This window comes from Nannizzia gypsea, genomic scaffold, assembly GCF_000150975.2.
Source record: "Nannizzia gypsea CBS 118893 supercont1.4 genomic scaffold, whole genome shotgun sequence".
NCBI classification, from domain to species: domain Eukaryota; kingdom Fungi; phylum Ascomycota; class Eurotiomycetes; order Onygenales; family Arthrodermataceae; genus Nannizzia; species Nannizzia gypsea.
Genome location: NW_003345198.1, coordinates 126,557 through 139,330, shown reverse-complemented (window position 1 = coordinate 139,330; position 12,774 = coordinate 126,557). Strand labels below are relative to the sequence as shown.

The 12,774-nt window shown below is 49.5% G+C and overlaps 7 protein-coding genes across 7 annotated transcripts in view; 3 read left to right on the top strand and 4 right to left on the bottom strand.

Moving 5' to 3' along the window:
• MGYG_04684 (MYB and HSA domain-containing protein) overlaps window positions 1-1,377 on the bottom strand; it is a gene marked incomplete at both ends in the record, with an annotated part of 4,509 nt that extends 3,132 nt beyond the window's left edge. Inside the window, 3 exons of the mRNA XM_003172044.1 lie at window positions 18-1,005; window positions 1,098-1,244; window positions 1,334-1,377. Of these exons, the coding sequence (XP_003172092.1) occupies window positions 18-1,005; window positions 1,098-1,244; window positions 1,334-1,377 (1,179 nt within the window). The remainder of the gene's footprint in view (window positions 1-17; window positions 1,006-1,097; window positions 1,245-1,333) is intronic.
• Window positions 1,378-1,742: 365 nt separating this feature from the next.
• On the top strand, window positions 1,743-3,314 carry MGYG_04683 (MAK11; the record flags this gene model as incomplete). Its single annotated transcript, XM_003172043.1, has 2 exons — window positions 1,743-2,639; window positions 2,706-3,314. The coding sequence occupies 2 exons, from the start codon at window positions 1,743-1,745 to the stop codon at window positions 3,312-3,314; spliced, it is 1,506 nt and encodes a 501-aa protein (XP_003172091.1).
• A 634-nt stretch (window positions 3,315-3,948) lies between these two features.
• MGYG_04682 (hypothetical protein) lies at window positions 3,949-5,612 on the top strand (the record flags this gene model as incomplete). Its single annotated transcript, XM_003172042.1, has 3 exons — window positions 3,949-4,478; window positions 4,537-5,523; window positions 5,582-5,612. 3 exons carry the CDS (start codon window positions 3,949-3,951, stop codon window positions 5,610-5,612), a joined length of 1,548 nt encoding a protein of 515 aa, XP_003172090.1.
• A 1,028-nt stretch (window positions 5,613-6,640) lies between these two features.
• On the bottom strand, window positions 6,641-7,126 carry MGYG_04681 (60S ribosomal protein L34; the record flags this gene model as incomplete). The annotated part of the gene is made up of 2 exons (XM_003172041.1): window positions 6,641-6,974; window positions 7,044-7,126. 2 exons carry the CDS (start codon window positions 7,124-7,126, stop codon window positions 6,641-6,643), a joined length of 417 nt encoding a protein of 138 aa, XP_003172089.1.
• A 247-nt stretch (window positions 7,127-7,373) lies between these two features.
• Window positions 7,374-7,991, top strand: MGYG_04680 (hypothetical protein; the record flags this gene model as incomplete). The annotated part of the gene is made up of 1 exon (XM_003172040.1): window positions 7,374-7,991. The coding sequence occupies one exon, from the start codon at window positions 7,374-7,376 to the stop codon at window positions 7,989-7,991; it is 618 nt and encodes a 205-aa protein (XP_003172088.1).
• Window positions 7,992-8,180: 189 nt separating this feature from the next.
• On the bottom strand, window positions 8,181-9,865 carry MGYG_04679 (CAAX prenyl protease 1; the record flags this gene model as incomplete). Its single annotated transcript, XM_003172039.1, has 5 exons — window positions 8,181-8,416; window positions 8,486-8,678; window positions 8,741-9,487; window positions 9,573-9,755; window positions 9,851-9,865. The coding sequence occupies 5 exons, from the start codon at window positions 9,863-9,865 to the stop codon at window positions 8,181-8,183; spliced, it is 1,374 nt and encodes a 457-aa protein (XP_003172087.1).
• Window positions 9,866-10,788: 923 nt separating this feature from the next.
• On the bottom strand, window positions 10,789-11,994 carry MGYG_04678 (abhydrolase domain-containing protein 12; the record flags this gene model as incomplete). Its single annotated transcript, XM_003172038.1, has 1 exon — window positions 10,789-11,994. The coding sequence occupies one exon, from the start codon at window positions 11,992-11,994 to the stop codon at window positions 10,789-10,791; it is 1,206 nt and encodes a 401-aa protein (XP_003172086.1).
• Window positions 11,995-12,774: the final 780 nt, after the last annotated feature.

The window sequence follows — 12,774 nt, the reverse complement described above, 5'->3', positions numbered from 1 at the left end:
ATTCGGATTTCCGATACAGACTTGTGACGAATTGCGCCGGATGCGACCCTGGTAGTCATCCGCTCTGGGCGTGGGTACTGCTGCTCCGCAGGCTGCCTCCGACTCTCAACTGCCTTCGTCGCATGCTTTACATCCGGTGCTGTCTGAGGTCCAGAAGAGGAAGACGGTCTGCTGTTGGTGACTGACTCTGTTGGCTCCCGCTTTAGCTGTGATTCCTTGAGGTCTGCTGGAGCTTCAGCCATGTGTTGGTCTCCATCCTTATCATGGCTAGTGACAGGCTGTTTAGGCGTGGTAGAGTTTCGAATGGACATGGCAGCTTCGAGCTGTAACTGTTCATCAGGGGTGGAGGGTACGACGGCCGACATAGGCTGTGACTGGGCGTTTGACGCAGGCTCGTCGGTGGAGATTTTGCCTACTGACGGGGATTCAGCAATCGAGGCAACTGATTCGGTCGAGCTCGATGCAGGGGACCGTTCGGTGGCAGATGTATGGCTGGAGGATGGCCCCGTAGACATGGGTGAAGAAGCGGCCTCGGCGACCTTTGGAGGAACGATGATAGGGGCGACGCCGAGGCGGTCGTTAAAGGACGATGTACGGTTGGTTTCTGCAGGAGATAGAGGGTGAGCGGTAGTCTGAGTGGTAGCCTGGGCAGTCGTCTTAGGTGAGGTGGGTTTGGCGGCAGCTTCGGAGGCATGCTGAGCGTGGCTTGTGTCTACGCCATTAGGTTGGCGATGAGGTAGGTGAACGGATTGCCCTGTCTCTGGCTGCTCTGTTGTCTGGACGCCTGCTGAAGACACAGTGAGCTGAGGTTGAGTGCTGTCTGCGAAGGGCCTGCCTTGGGCTGGTAGTTGGTGACTGGTTATGCCGGGAACTGGCTGGGAGGCGGGCGCCTGGGGACGGTCGAGCTCGTCTGCGCGCGGCGGTCCATGTTTGATTTCATTCTCAGCAAGCACAGTCTCGAGTCGTGGCCGCTCCGGTAGGGTATGTTCATCGTAGAGTCGGCCTCTATATGGACGTATATATTAGCACACCTAGAGCCAGCTTCAAGTCCAGTATAGCAGTGTCTCCGGCAGCGTAAAACAAGTCAAAACACGTACTTTGAGAGATCGTTGGCCTCGAGAAATGCGGCCTCCTTCTGGCGGGCCAGGGGCTCTCTGTGGCCGCCGGCGTTGCTGGGATGGGGAAAGGTCGCCGTCGCATAGTAGAGCTCGCTCAACTTGCGCTTCCGCGATGACAGACAACGCCTGGAGCAGAACAAAAGGTTAGCGAGCGAACCTGGGCAAACCGGGGGCACGGGATACGATGGAACGGTCAAAACGGGTGGTTTACATACGCGATCTCGTCATGTCTGGATCTGAGCAGCCCGTCAGAGAGCATCGAGGCTTTTCACGCGGCGGCATCCGATTCACACGCAAAAAGCGAGGGCCTGGGGCCTCTCGGGGGTCATACGAGCGCGATGAGTCGCTCTGATGAGATGGAATCGATGGCGGTGGTCGTTGTTTTGATGGCTGCAGTTGGTGGACGTCGCTTTTCCTGCGTGAAGTTCGACAAATTTGCGAGTTTTCCGCTTTTTTGCTGCTTTTCGAGATGTCGCAGTTTGCTGACTAAGCGGAGATACTTTGATCCGCGAAAAAAAGTTGAAGGCGAAAAGATAAAAAACAACGAGAAGATGAAGAAGAAAGATAATAAAAGAGAAGGAAGAAGAAGGGGGTAATAGAAGAAGAAGAAGAAGAGAAGCTAAGATGAAGAGAAAGAGAGAGAAAGAGGACGAGAAGGCGAGGGAGCGGGCAGAGAAGAGAGAGAAGACGGCACGGAGAGAGACGACGGTACAGATAGTCACAGGCTCCTATGAGAGAGTCCTCCATGGCATCAACGCCACGATATCCCTCGATGAAGAAAATACAAAAGGACGGTCAAAAGATGCCGGAGAAGGCGAAGAGAGAGTCAGGTTCACGGATACGTTTCTGTTCCAGGCCCACACATCGGCAGTTCGCTGTCTGGCGCTCTCACCAATGCCCAGCGCGGACAACAAGCAGCAGCAGAACGTCCTGCTAGCAACCGGTGGAACAGACGACCGTATCAACCTGTACAGCCTGTCGGTTTCGCCAATGGCTGCCGACGCGGGCCTTGTGCCCGTTCCCTCGCTGGCAGGCAATAAAGTGCTGGAGAACCCCCGGAATCGCGAACTGGGAGCTCTCATGCACCACTCCGCCAGCATTACAGCCATGCACTTCCCTACCCGGTCGAAGCTTTTGTCTGCGTCAGAGGACAATACGATTGCTGTGACACGGACGAGAGACTGGACTGTTGTCTCATCCATCAAGGCACCACATCCCAAGACTCAAGGCAGGCCGAGTGGGGACACTGCTCCTGTCGGTGGTGCGCCGGCCGGTATCAACGACTTTGCCGTGCATCCTAGCATGAAGCTGATGCTTACTGTGGGCAAGGGGGAGAAGAATATGAGGCTATGGAACCTGGTCACAGGCCGGAAGGCTGGTGTACTGAATTTTGGGCGGGAGGTGCTCACGGCGGCGAAGGAAGGGAAATGGGGGACCGGCGAGGGGAGGAAGATCCGCTGGGATTCGGCCGGAGAAGAGTTTGCCGTTGCTTTTGAACGGGGCATCGTTATTTTTGGAGTGGTATGCTGCGCCTATCCTTCTATTTTACCAGCCTTATTTATATTCACATACTAACTTATGGGGTAGGACTCGGTTCCAAAATGTAGAGTGGCCACCTCGCCATTCACAAAGGTACACCATATCAGCTATCTTGACATTGAAACTGATGACGAGAAGAAGCAGCTATTGGTAGCCTCTACGGAAGACGGCCGACTCGTCTTTTACTCTACGGCGTCGGACTCGTTAGAGGAGCCCGCTGAGGGAGGTGACACCACCATCCCAACAGCACCGTTCCTCTTCCAGCTCGGTGGCAAGGCTTATGGCCAGTCCAGCAGGATAAAAGAATTCGAGATCCTTCCGCTACAGGAGGACTCGAAGACCATACAGTTCATCGTCATCACCTCTGGTAGTGATGGTGCATTAAGAATATGGACCGTCAAGCCAGAAGAGCTCCAGCCAGCCAAGCAGACCAAGCAGGCTAAGCGAGGAAAGCCCTCCAAGCCAGCTCAGGCTGCCCAGGTAGGTAGACTACTGGGGGCCTACGAGACGGGCAACAGAGTAACCTGTATGAAAGCGTTTATCATGCGCGACCCCCTAGGAGATGACGAGCTCAGCGAGGGTGACTCTGACGAAGAAGAAGAAGAAGATGATGATGATGACGAAAATGAGAAAGATGAAGACTCTGACAGCTCATGAAATCCCCTAGCAGTCAAGCTTGTCCATCTACCTGCTCGCCTGCCAAACTACCAAAATGACGTGGATTCTTTAGCTATATTGATAGATCGATTCTCAGGGGCAACCCTGTCCGCCAGACGGTCCACCACCGCTAACCTGCAGCCTGCAACCTTCATAGACTAGACATCCTCAACCAAATACATCTTCCTTCTTCTCCCCTTCTCTCCCTTTTCCTCCCTTTTACTCGCCTTTACAGCTCTCAATTTCTAAATTATTTCTTTCCCCACGGAAAATCTATAAGTCACGTGCTCATCTAAAAAATTATTTTTTGTGACTCAAAAATTCACATTTAAAAGAAACAGAAAAAAAAAAGAATCACAGAAAAACGACGAGACGAAGACGAAGAAGAAACCGAAGAACGATACAAGGCAGACCTTCTGTCCATTACGATTACTATCAGGGTCAAGCCGCTCGAATCTACGCCAGCTCTCAACCGGCGAGCACCAAGGAACGTCGCCTGCTTAGTTACCCCACTGAGCGTGGTTGTCGAAAATCACCAAATAAAACCCGCCAAAACTTCAACTTTCTCTGTGTGCGAACAGACACATCCACGACCACCAGCGCCCCGTCAGCTCACAACAAGCGCATTGCAATCATGGCGACGCACAGTGACTTTTCAGACGACGAGTCGCAGCCCGGCTCGCCCGTCCTCGGCGATTCCAACGGTGTCGAGAACGCCTTTGATGACCAGGAACCCCTCGACCATGAAGATGATTCACAGACACCGCTCAAGTCGGCTCTAAAACAGCCTGCGCAGGCAAAGAAGCCAGAGCTGCCTGAGCAGCCGGACCCGTCGACCCTCGATCTCGCTACTCTTACGCCGCTAACGCCCGAGATCATTGCTCGACAGGCGACTATCAATATCGGTACCATCGGGCACGTCGCTCACGGAAAATCAACTGTCGTCAAGGCTATCTCAGGAGTGCAGACCGTCAGATTCAAGAACGAGCTCGAGAGAAATATCACCATCAAGCTAGGTTATGCCAACGCAAAGGTGTACAGATGTGACAATTCCGCCTGTCCCAGGCCTACCTGCTACCGAAGCTTCAAGAGTGACAAGGAGGTTGACCCTCCATGTGAAAGAGATGGATGCACAGGCAAATACAGACTCCTTCGACACGTTTCGTAAGTTATATCGTCTATTCATCTATATCAGGAGGACATGGCTAACGGGTGTGTGTAGGTTCGTTGATTGCCCTGGGCACGACATTCTCATGAGTACTATGCTTTCAGGTGCCGCCGTCATGGATGCAGCTTTGCTTCTCATTGCCGGTAATGAAACTTGCCCACAGCCCCAGACCTCTGAGCATCTGGCTGCCATCGAGATCATGAAACTCAACCACATCATCATCCTCCAAAACAAAGTCGACCTCATGCGTGAGGACGGCGCCCTACAGCACTACCAGTCCATATTGAAGTTCATCAGAGGAACCGTCGCTGATGGATCGCCCGTTATTCCCATCTCGGCTCAGCTCAAGTACAACATTGATGCCGTCAACGAATACCTCGTCTCTCACATTCCAGTCCCAGTCAGAGACTTCCTTGCTCCCCCACACATGATCATCATCCGATCCTTCGATGTCAACAAGCCCGGCTCTGAAATTGAAGACCTTAAGGGTGGTGTTGCTGGTGGCAGTATCCTGACTGGTGTGCTCAAGCTCGGGGACGAGATTGAAATTCGACCAGGTATCGTTACCAAGGATGAACAGGGCAAGATTCAGTGCCGCCCTATCTTTAGCCGTGTCGTGACCCTCCTTGCCGAGCAGAATGACCTCAAATTCGCCGTTCCCGGCGGACTTATCGGTGTTGGAACCAGAATCGATCCCACTCTTTGCCGTGCTGATCGTCTGCTTGGTTTCGTTTTGGGTCACCGTGGCCGTCTTCCTGCCATCTACAGTGAAATCGAAGTCAACTACTTCCTTCTTCGGCGTCTTCTTGGTGTCAAGACTGCCGATGGCAAGCAGGCAAAGGTTGCTAAACTTACCAAGAACGAAGTTCTCATGGTAAACATTGGTTCCACTGCCACCGGTGCAAAGGTCATGGGTGTCAAGGCCGATGCCGCCAAGCTGAGCTTGACTGGTCCAGCTTGCACAGAAATCGGAGAGAAGATTGCTCTTAGCCGAAGAATCGATAAACATTGGCGTCTGATCGGTTGGGCCAACATTGTCGCGTAAGTAGTCGATTTTTACATCCTCTTTGATGGAAACAACATCTAACATGCATCACAGTGGTAACACGTTGGAGCCCATCTCTAACTGAATTTGATACGATTCATTGTACGGCAATTACACTCGTGAGAGATGTGTGATTGCCACAAAGAGACTACAGATAGGAGTTGGCAGACCCAGAGGGCTATACTGGGTGGGGGCAGGCCATTTTTATATCTGCCAGTCGATCGAGACCACTGAAAGCGCCATTCTCTTTCAAATGTCATCTAAATTCACCACAATTCCCGCCCCTGACAGAACGAATGACGAATGGCCTGTCCCTCCACTCCTCAAACCCGCCTCGTCTCTACAAATATCCGGTAGGCAACCTTTTTCTTTATATGAAAAAAAAAGGCAAAAAGCAAAATCATGTTCCGAGTTCAAGTACATCATTCCGCTTGTTCTAATGGTTCCTTACCCTTTTCTACTTGCTTATGTCATTTACCTCTGTTTCACCTTCATCTTCCGCATATTCCATTATAGTCGAGCAGCTGCATACCCCTCTCATGCTTTCCGAGTCTCTTTTAGTCTCCTTTCCTTAACGCTTTCTATTTTGTCAAAATATTCGACTTCTCTTATTTTGCTGTTTCCCACCTGTTTTCTGAAGCATAGATAAAACTGTTTCTTTTCTAGGCTGGGACTCAAAAGGGGACAAAATGGAGAATAATGTGCAAATGATAGTTATGAAATAAAACTATTTTCAGACATCGGTCAAATAACTATTTGTATGAATCACTTTGTAGATTTACTTGAATCATCCTCAATACAAGACCTTCAACGGGAAGATAACTTCTATTATCTAGCAAAATGAAGGTTTTAGAAGCTTCACTATGTATACCAGATCGACGAGTTATTTCAAGGAAAGAAAAAAATTACTCTATAGCACACTATTGTACAGGTTTGTTTGCTCCTTTGGCTCGTATAGCAAGAGCGAGGCCAAATTCGCAAAGCTGGCATGAAATCAAGCCAACACCGTTTTATAAGGCCAGATTTAATCAAACCGAAGCCTTCAACACCATTCCTAATATATTGCAAGGAAGGTATGTTAAAAAATATCCATATAAGCTTCCTCTATCCCATTTACCAACTCATGTACTTCCTCTGCTTCGAACGTCTCCGTGCCAACACACCACGACCACCTCGGCTTTTCACACGGGCTAAAAATCCATGACGGCGCTTCTGGACCCTTCGGCTAGGGTTATATGTGTCTCGTTTAACGCCCAGAGAGGCAGTGGATGAGAACCCACGGGTGGTAGATGGGCTTGTGGCTAAGCAGCTTGATATCGGGTTTGGGCGTACAACGGAGGCTGAAGATGGTATCTGGGAGATAATTGAGCTTGTTCGAGGTGCTGAGAGAGTCGGCCGTGAGGCATTGAGTGCGGAGAAGGATCTTGTGGTGTTTTGTAGGGTCGAGCTGTTCATCGGATGTCAGCGAAAGAATTTGGTGCAACGGGTAGACTGCGGCAGTCTGCGAGTCACTCACCTTAAAACGTTGCTCGATGCTCTTTCAAAGAGGCATCCTGTGATCGCAAAGGGCTTAACCCGTAAAATCCGTAAACTGAACATCTTTGCTGCTTATTCGTAGATTTATTTCGTCTTTCTTCGTTGATTGAAACGAAAGTTCAAGGCAAGTTCAGATGTGCACGGACCACTTTTTTGCTCAACCAAAAAAAAAATTACTTTTAAAATCTTCAAAAATATCAAATCGAAGAAACAGAAGAAAGATTCAACTCGCAACAGTTCGACGCTTTCGCAGCTAGGTTATCTGCTAGGGACGGACTATATTAATTTTCAATTGATATCTGGCTTGAAAATGGCACACCAGGCAGGCCCATCTCCGCTGCCTGCCACCACTATACTCAAGAGCGAGCGCATATCCCAAGCAGAGGCTCATGAGTTTCTCACAGCCTATCTCGATCGCGCCGCTTCAGACCCGGGATTCCAGCCAGATTCTACACTCTCGCCACAAGGACCCATTGCCGCTGGTGTTGGGTCGTCTCCAAATCTAGTGATACACAACTTAAAGCGAGTCCAAGCTGGATTGGCGGGAGAAGTGCTCGGAAAAGATCTCATATACGCCAAGTTGGAGAATGAAGGCGGTGCTGCTGGTGGTGTCTTCGAGTTGCATTCCCATAATGCGACCGATGGTCAGAACTGGGGAGGGAAGAAACGAGATACAGCCGCAGTTACTGGTTGGCAGGATTTACAGAGCTACGAGAGGGAGCAGACGGATATCGTTGAGGCTGGTGACGGAGACGAGGAGGTTGTTGCCGTAGAGGACAACATAGAGGCCGTGGAAGATGCGCAGGAGGAGGGTAAAATCGACAAGGAAGAGCGCAAACGACGGAAGAAAGAAAGACGCAAGCAAGAGCAAAAGGCGAAAATGGCTGCAGCCCGGGAAGAAAACGAGGATGACGAAGCCGAAATCTGAATTGAACTTTTATGACTGTTCCTTTCGCCGATGGTCTATTGATAGCTGTTGATTAATCTACAACAAATCATTCCCAACTCGGTAAGTGTTCCATGCCAGAAGATGAAAAAAACCATTAAATTAACACAAGAGGAGGGAAATGGAAAAAGAAGTATAGACCAAACATCGTGCAATGGGTTCTAACTTCGCTTATAGCTCTCTGTCGGCCGCTTTGATAGGCTTGTCGCTGTCGATGGGCTCTTTTTCTCCGGTGATCTTGCCTCCCTTCCAGCCCAAGGCAGCAAGTCGCTCGGACAAGATCGGATGTGAGTAGTGGTAGCTTGCATACATCCAGTCCGCATCCATAGTGGAAAGATTTTGGATCTGGAGTTTGAGCAGCGATCTGGCCAATTCCTTGGAATAACCCAATTTCACGGCAAATGCATCTAGCAGAACGGTCAACATCAGGAATATAAAAAAACCTTAAAGAGAGAGGAGCATAAAAGGGAACTAACCAGCTTCAAACTCGAATTTTCTACTAAGGATGTTCATCAACAGTTTAATGATGGCATCAGTTGGCGCGAGAGCATCTGAGAACAGGAGGAATCCAATCATAATTGGCATCTCGTTGTGGAAGCCAAAGTCTTGATAGAGCGATTTGTTGGTAACAAAGGCAGAGAACAAGGCAAAAATATAGAACATGTGGAACTATTGAGAATGTCAGAAGCAGCTTAAGTAGCGATATGGGACCGAAAAAAATAATAAAATACCTGTCCGATTCCAAAAAGCTTCGTAGTATGGCTCAAACTCCAGTGGCCCAGTTCGTGACTCAGGACAGCAACGACCTCTTCGGTCTCGCTTTTCTCAATCAAGGTATCGTAGATGACAATGTGCTTCTTCCATGGCAGTCCGAAGAAATAGGCATTGCTGTGTGCGCTTCTCTTGCTTCCATCAATGACATTCAGTTCAGAGAGAGGGAACTTGAGCCGCTTAGCCAGGTTCTCGACGGAGGTTTTTAAGTCGCCAGGTTCAAGTGGGGAGAGCTTGTTGAACAGGGGAAGGATGGCAATGGGGTAGATAGTGATGGCAAACAGCTGGACAAAGATTCCAAACATCCAGAGGTAGTAAAAGAAGCTGTTTCCAGTGGTCTGCACAATTTTCAGGATAGCACTGATAATAGGAGTTCCGAGGACGACAGTCAACATTTGGCCTTTGAGCATGTCCATAACCCACAGCTTGACGGTTTGCTTGTTGAAGCCAAACTTCTCTTCCAGAACGAAAGTGCTATAGTATGAAGTAGGGAGGGACAGGATCGTTGTAATGATATTGAAAGCGAAGACAAACAGCAGGGTATGGGTGATCTCCCCTCTGAAGCCTTCGGGGGCATATCTCGCGAGCAGAAGACCAGTTGCTCCCCATAGCTTGGGGAGAGCATCGCCGTAGATAAATGCCAGGTTCTGAATCTGGCTGTACAGCCCGCTCACGAAGCCGAACTTTGCCTTTGCGCGTCCATATGCCTAGAACATGATGGTTAGCTGGATCAGCCTTAAAATACATGGGCAGCTAATATGGAGGCGAGCTGCCATAGCTATCCGCGCGTACCTGGCTCTTATCAAACACTTCCTGGGAGACCTCGCCCTCCAGGACTTTTGGAACCTTTGTTGCCTGCAAGAACTTGTACTGTCGGAGCGAGAGGAAGCCTTCAAGGAGATACTGGCCCAGCGAGAAGCCCACGATGATCTTCTTCCATGGGAAAAAGGGCCGGTCGAGAATGCGCGCGAGCTCCTAGATACAGATAGATCAGCCGCCTGCCCACAACCCCTTGAATCCCGGGATCCCAGACTGTGGCCAGTTAGTCACCAGCTCCGGTGACGACTTACCTGGAGGATAAACATCGTTGCGGCGCACGTCGATGTTGTTTGCAGGAGGTGCGGGTTGTCGGTCTTTTAGTCGTCGTCTTCGTCTGCCTGGAAGCTGCAAAGTGAAAGTCGGCCAGCGCCAAGACGTGCAAACTGTCCTCAAAGAAACAGAAGCACACGAGCAGGCAACGAACATTCACAGCCACAGCCAAGCAGCTTCATCAGCAGCATTGATATGGCTGAATTGGAGACTTAATAATAGAAAAATTACTGCACGAACAATATTATACAGTTATTAAGTGCATGGCGTCTTCTTTGAAGGTCGACCTGTAACCACAGAATATACCTTCCGTGCTACGATCATGAGCCATAAGACGACTTTTTTGATACCCCGACATTACACTCTCCTAGATGGCCTAGCCATTCATCGGGCCTGCCTATATCAGTTTAATGAGCTGATAGCTATAATATTATCTACCATCTGCTTAAAATGAACACCAGCAGCCGTGCTCGGGGGACTCGAGCCTGATAAGTATAACGCCCGAGAGGGAGCTCGGGAATGGGAACAAAGATGTCATGAAACCATAACTAATATTCTGCTTCCCCGTGGTGTCGATATAAAAAGAGGAGCTTGCTCGTTTGGACATGAAAACATGACCTCGACATCTACTTGCAGTCGGACGAGATCATTACATTGAACCCGTTTCTACCCCTATCAATCATGGCCCAAAGTACATCAGGACCTGTCAATGACAGTGTTGTGAATGAAGAACACCCTGAAAGCCAGGCACAATCAACAGGAGAAACTTTTTGATCTGAATCCGGTGGGTATCATCTTACTAGTTCCAGGGATGGTATCTTTCATGCTTGCACTCCAATGGGGCGGATCCATCTATGTCTAGAGTAGTGGCAGAATCATCGCTCTCTTCATTGTTGCTGAGACAACTAAAGAGCAACGATCAGCTAAATGAAGGGTCCGAGGCGGTAAGGATTCGCATAGCTTCGAGAGAGATGACTGGATAGCCCATAATTACGTCGTGTAATCCAGTTTTTAGAATCTGTTCTCTGATCACTCCATTATCCGTGCGCCACTCCATCACTGACCCTGCTACCGTATTATCAATCCTCTCTGTGGCTTTTTTCAAGTCTAAGTCTTTGTACGTTATGCCACCTGGTACCGTAGCATTTACCGCGCTCCAAAAAAGGGATTGGGTACGGTGAAATGGTATATCATAGTCATCTTCGGCGTGGATCAATGTCACTCTATACTTTTCATTATTCAACTCACTTGTGCCAATGAAATCACCAAGACGGTTGCTACTCAACCATTTGTCATGTATGAGAGTGCTAAACTGTTTGAAAAGTATGGGAAACCTGGCTACTGGTGACAGTAGGGGAATAGTACTAGCAATACTATACGTTGCTGCGAGACTTGCCGAGTTGACGAACGGCGCTACTAACATCGCCCCTGCAAATGATACCGGTGGATTTTGCAAGGCAAAATGTTGTATAACAGCTAAACTAACTGCCGTGCCAATAGATTGGCCAAAAACCATCAGGCGCGAAGGCGGGATTCTGGCAACATTCATGGCCCAGTCGACCACAGCTAGAGCGTCGACAATAAGACCACTCTCAGAGGGGGTTACATTGCTGCTTCGACCAAATCCGCGATAATCAATAGTTAGGACATGGATCTTTCCAGGTGAGCCGACGGACAAGGCGCGGTAGTTGGCTGGCCTATACCCAGAAGCAACGGTGCCGGCAGCTCCATGAAAGTGTAATATCAAGCGAGCTTCAGGATCATCGCGTAGTAGTTTAAAAGCAACACGAGAGTCAAAATCCGATACAAACCCTGACGGCTCGGCCAAGAGGGCCTGTTCGTGCTTTCGGTATAACTCTAAGGGGAGGACGTGCCAGGCATAAAGTGAGTGACCGTCTGGAGTTGTGATGGGGAACGGAGTAATCTGATTATGAAGGAAACCCCAGAGCTCTGGGGTATTGAGGTCCTTAAACCAGGTCATCTGAATCTTATGTAGGTAGATAATATGTGTCTGGAGGAAAGGGGTTGCGATAAGCGCCAGGAAGACAGCGTAGAAGGCGACGCATGAGGCGGCAGAGATGGAGCCGTATTTTAGGATATTCCTGGCCACATTTCCGGCAATCATTGCGAACAGTTGGTGGGTCGGCGCTTGTAGTGTATTAGAAGGAAGAGATAGCTTGATGGAATGAAACCGCTAGTTATGGCTGCAGATTTCGATAAAAGCTGCGCGCCGTTGTCTTTACTACCTTTGGTCATCAGTTGGTTGGTTGCTCCCGCGCGGATCGGCCCTTGAGCGCCGGGACGCTAGGACGCCATCGTCACACCCTTGTGGGCGCTGAGCCGCAGCTCTTAAAACGGAGATTCCATAAAAGCTTGTGACATTAGGGATGAAAGTAGTGCACACGGTACCGTGGAACTAGCAGCACTTATCAGGACTATTTGGTTTGTCGCCCGGGCAATTGTGCGAGCGGCCCATAACCTTCCTTTGGCCCAGATGGAGTCCATGAGACTTAGCTATAACTATCCCGCTATTGACTGTCACGTAACTATCCCTTTTGGTGGAGGAAACCGAGCGATGCTGCGGTAGCACACTGGGATCCTGAGTTTTATGGCTCCAAGATCTGGCAATTGGCATGTCTTCTTGGACCCTCATTTGTTGCATTAACATCTCACACCATGCGATAGAACTCCCTCTTCAACAGTGGAGCTGTTGTTGTGGCGGGCGTGCATCTGGACTGGCATCAATCGCATCTCTTCTGATATTGGTATATTTTCTCGGCTAGATTGCGATGCTAGGTGGAGTGTTTGCAGCGCTCAGGGTGTCTAACCCAGGGATCTATGGTACCTATGCATTATCAAATTACTAGGTCCATCTTATGTAGGTATATCTCTAGTTTCAATTGGG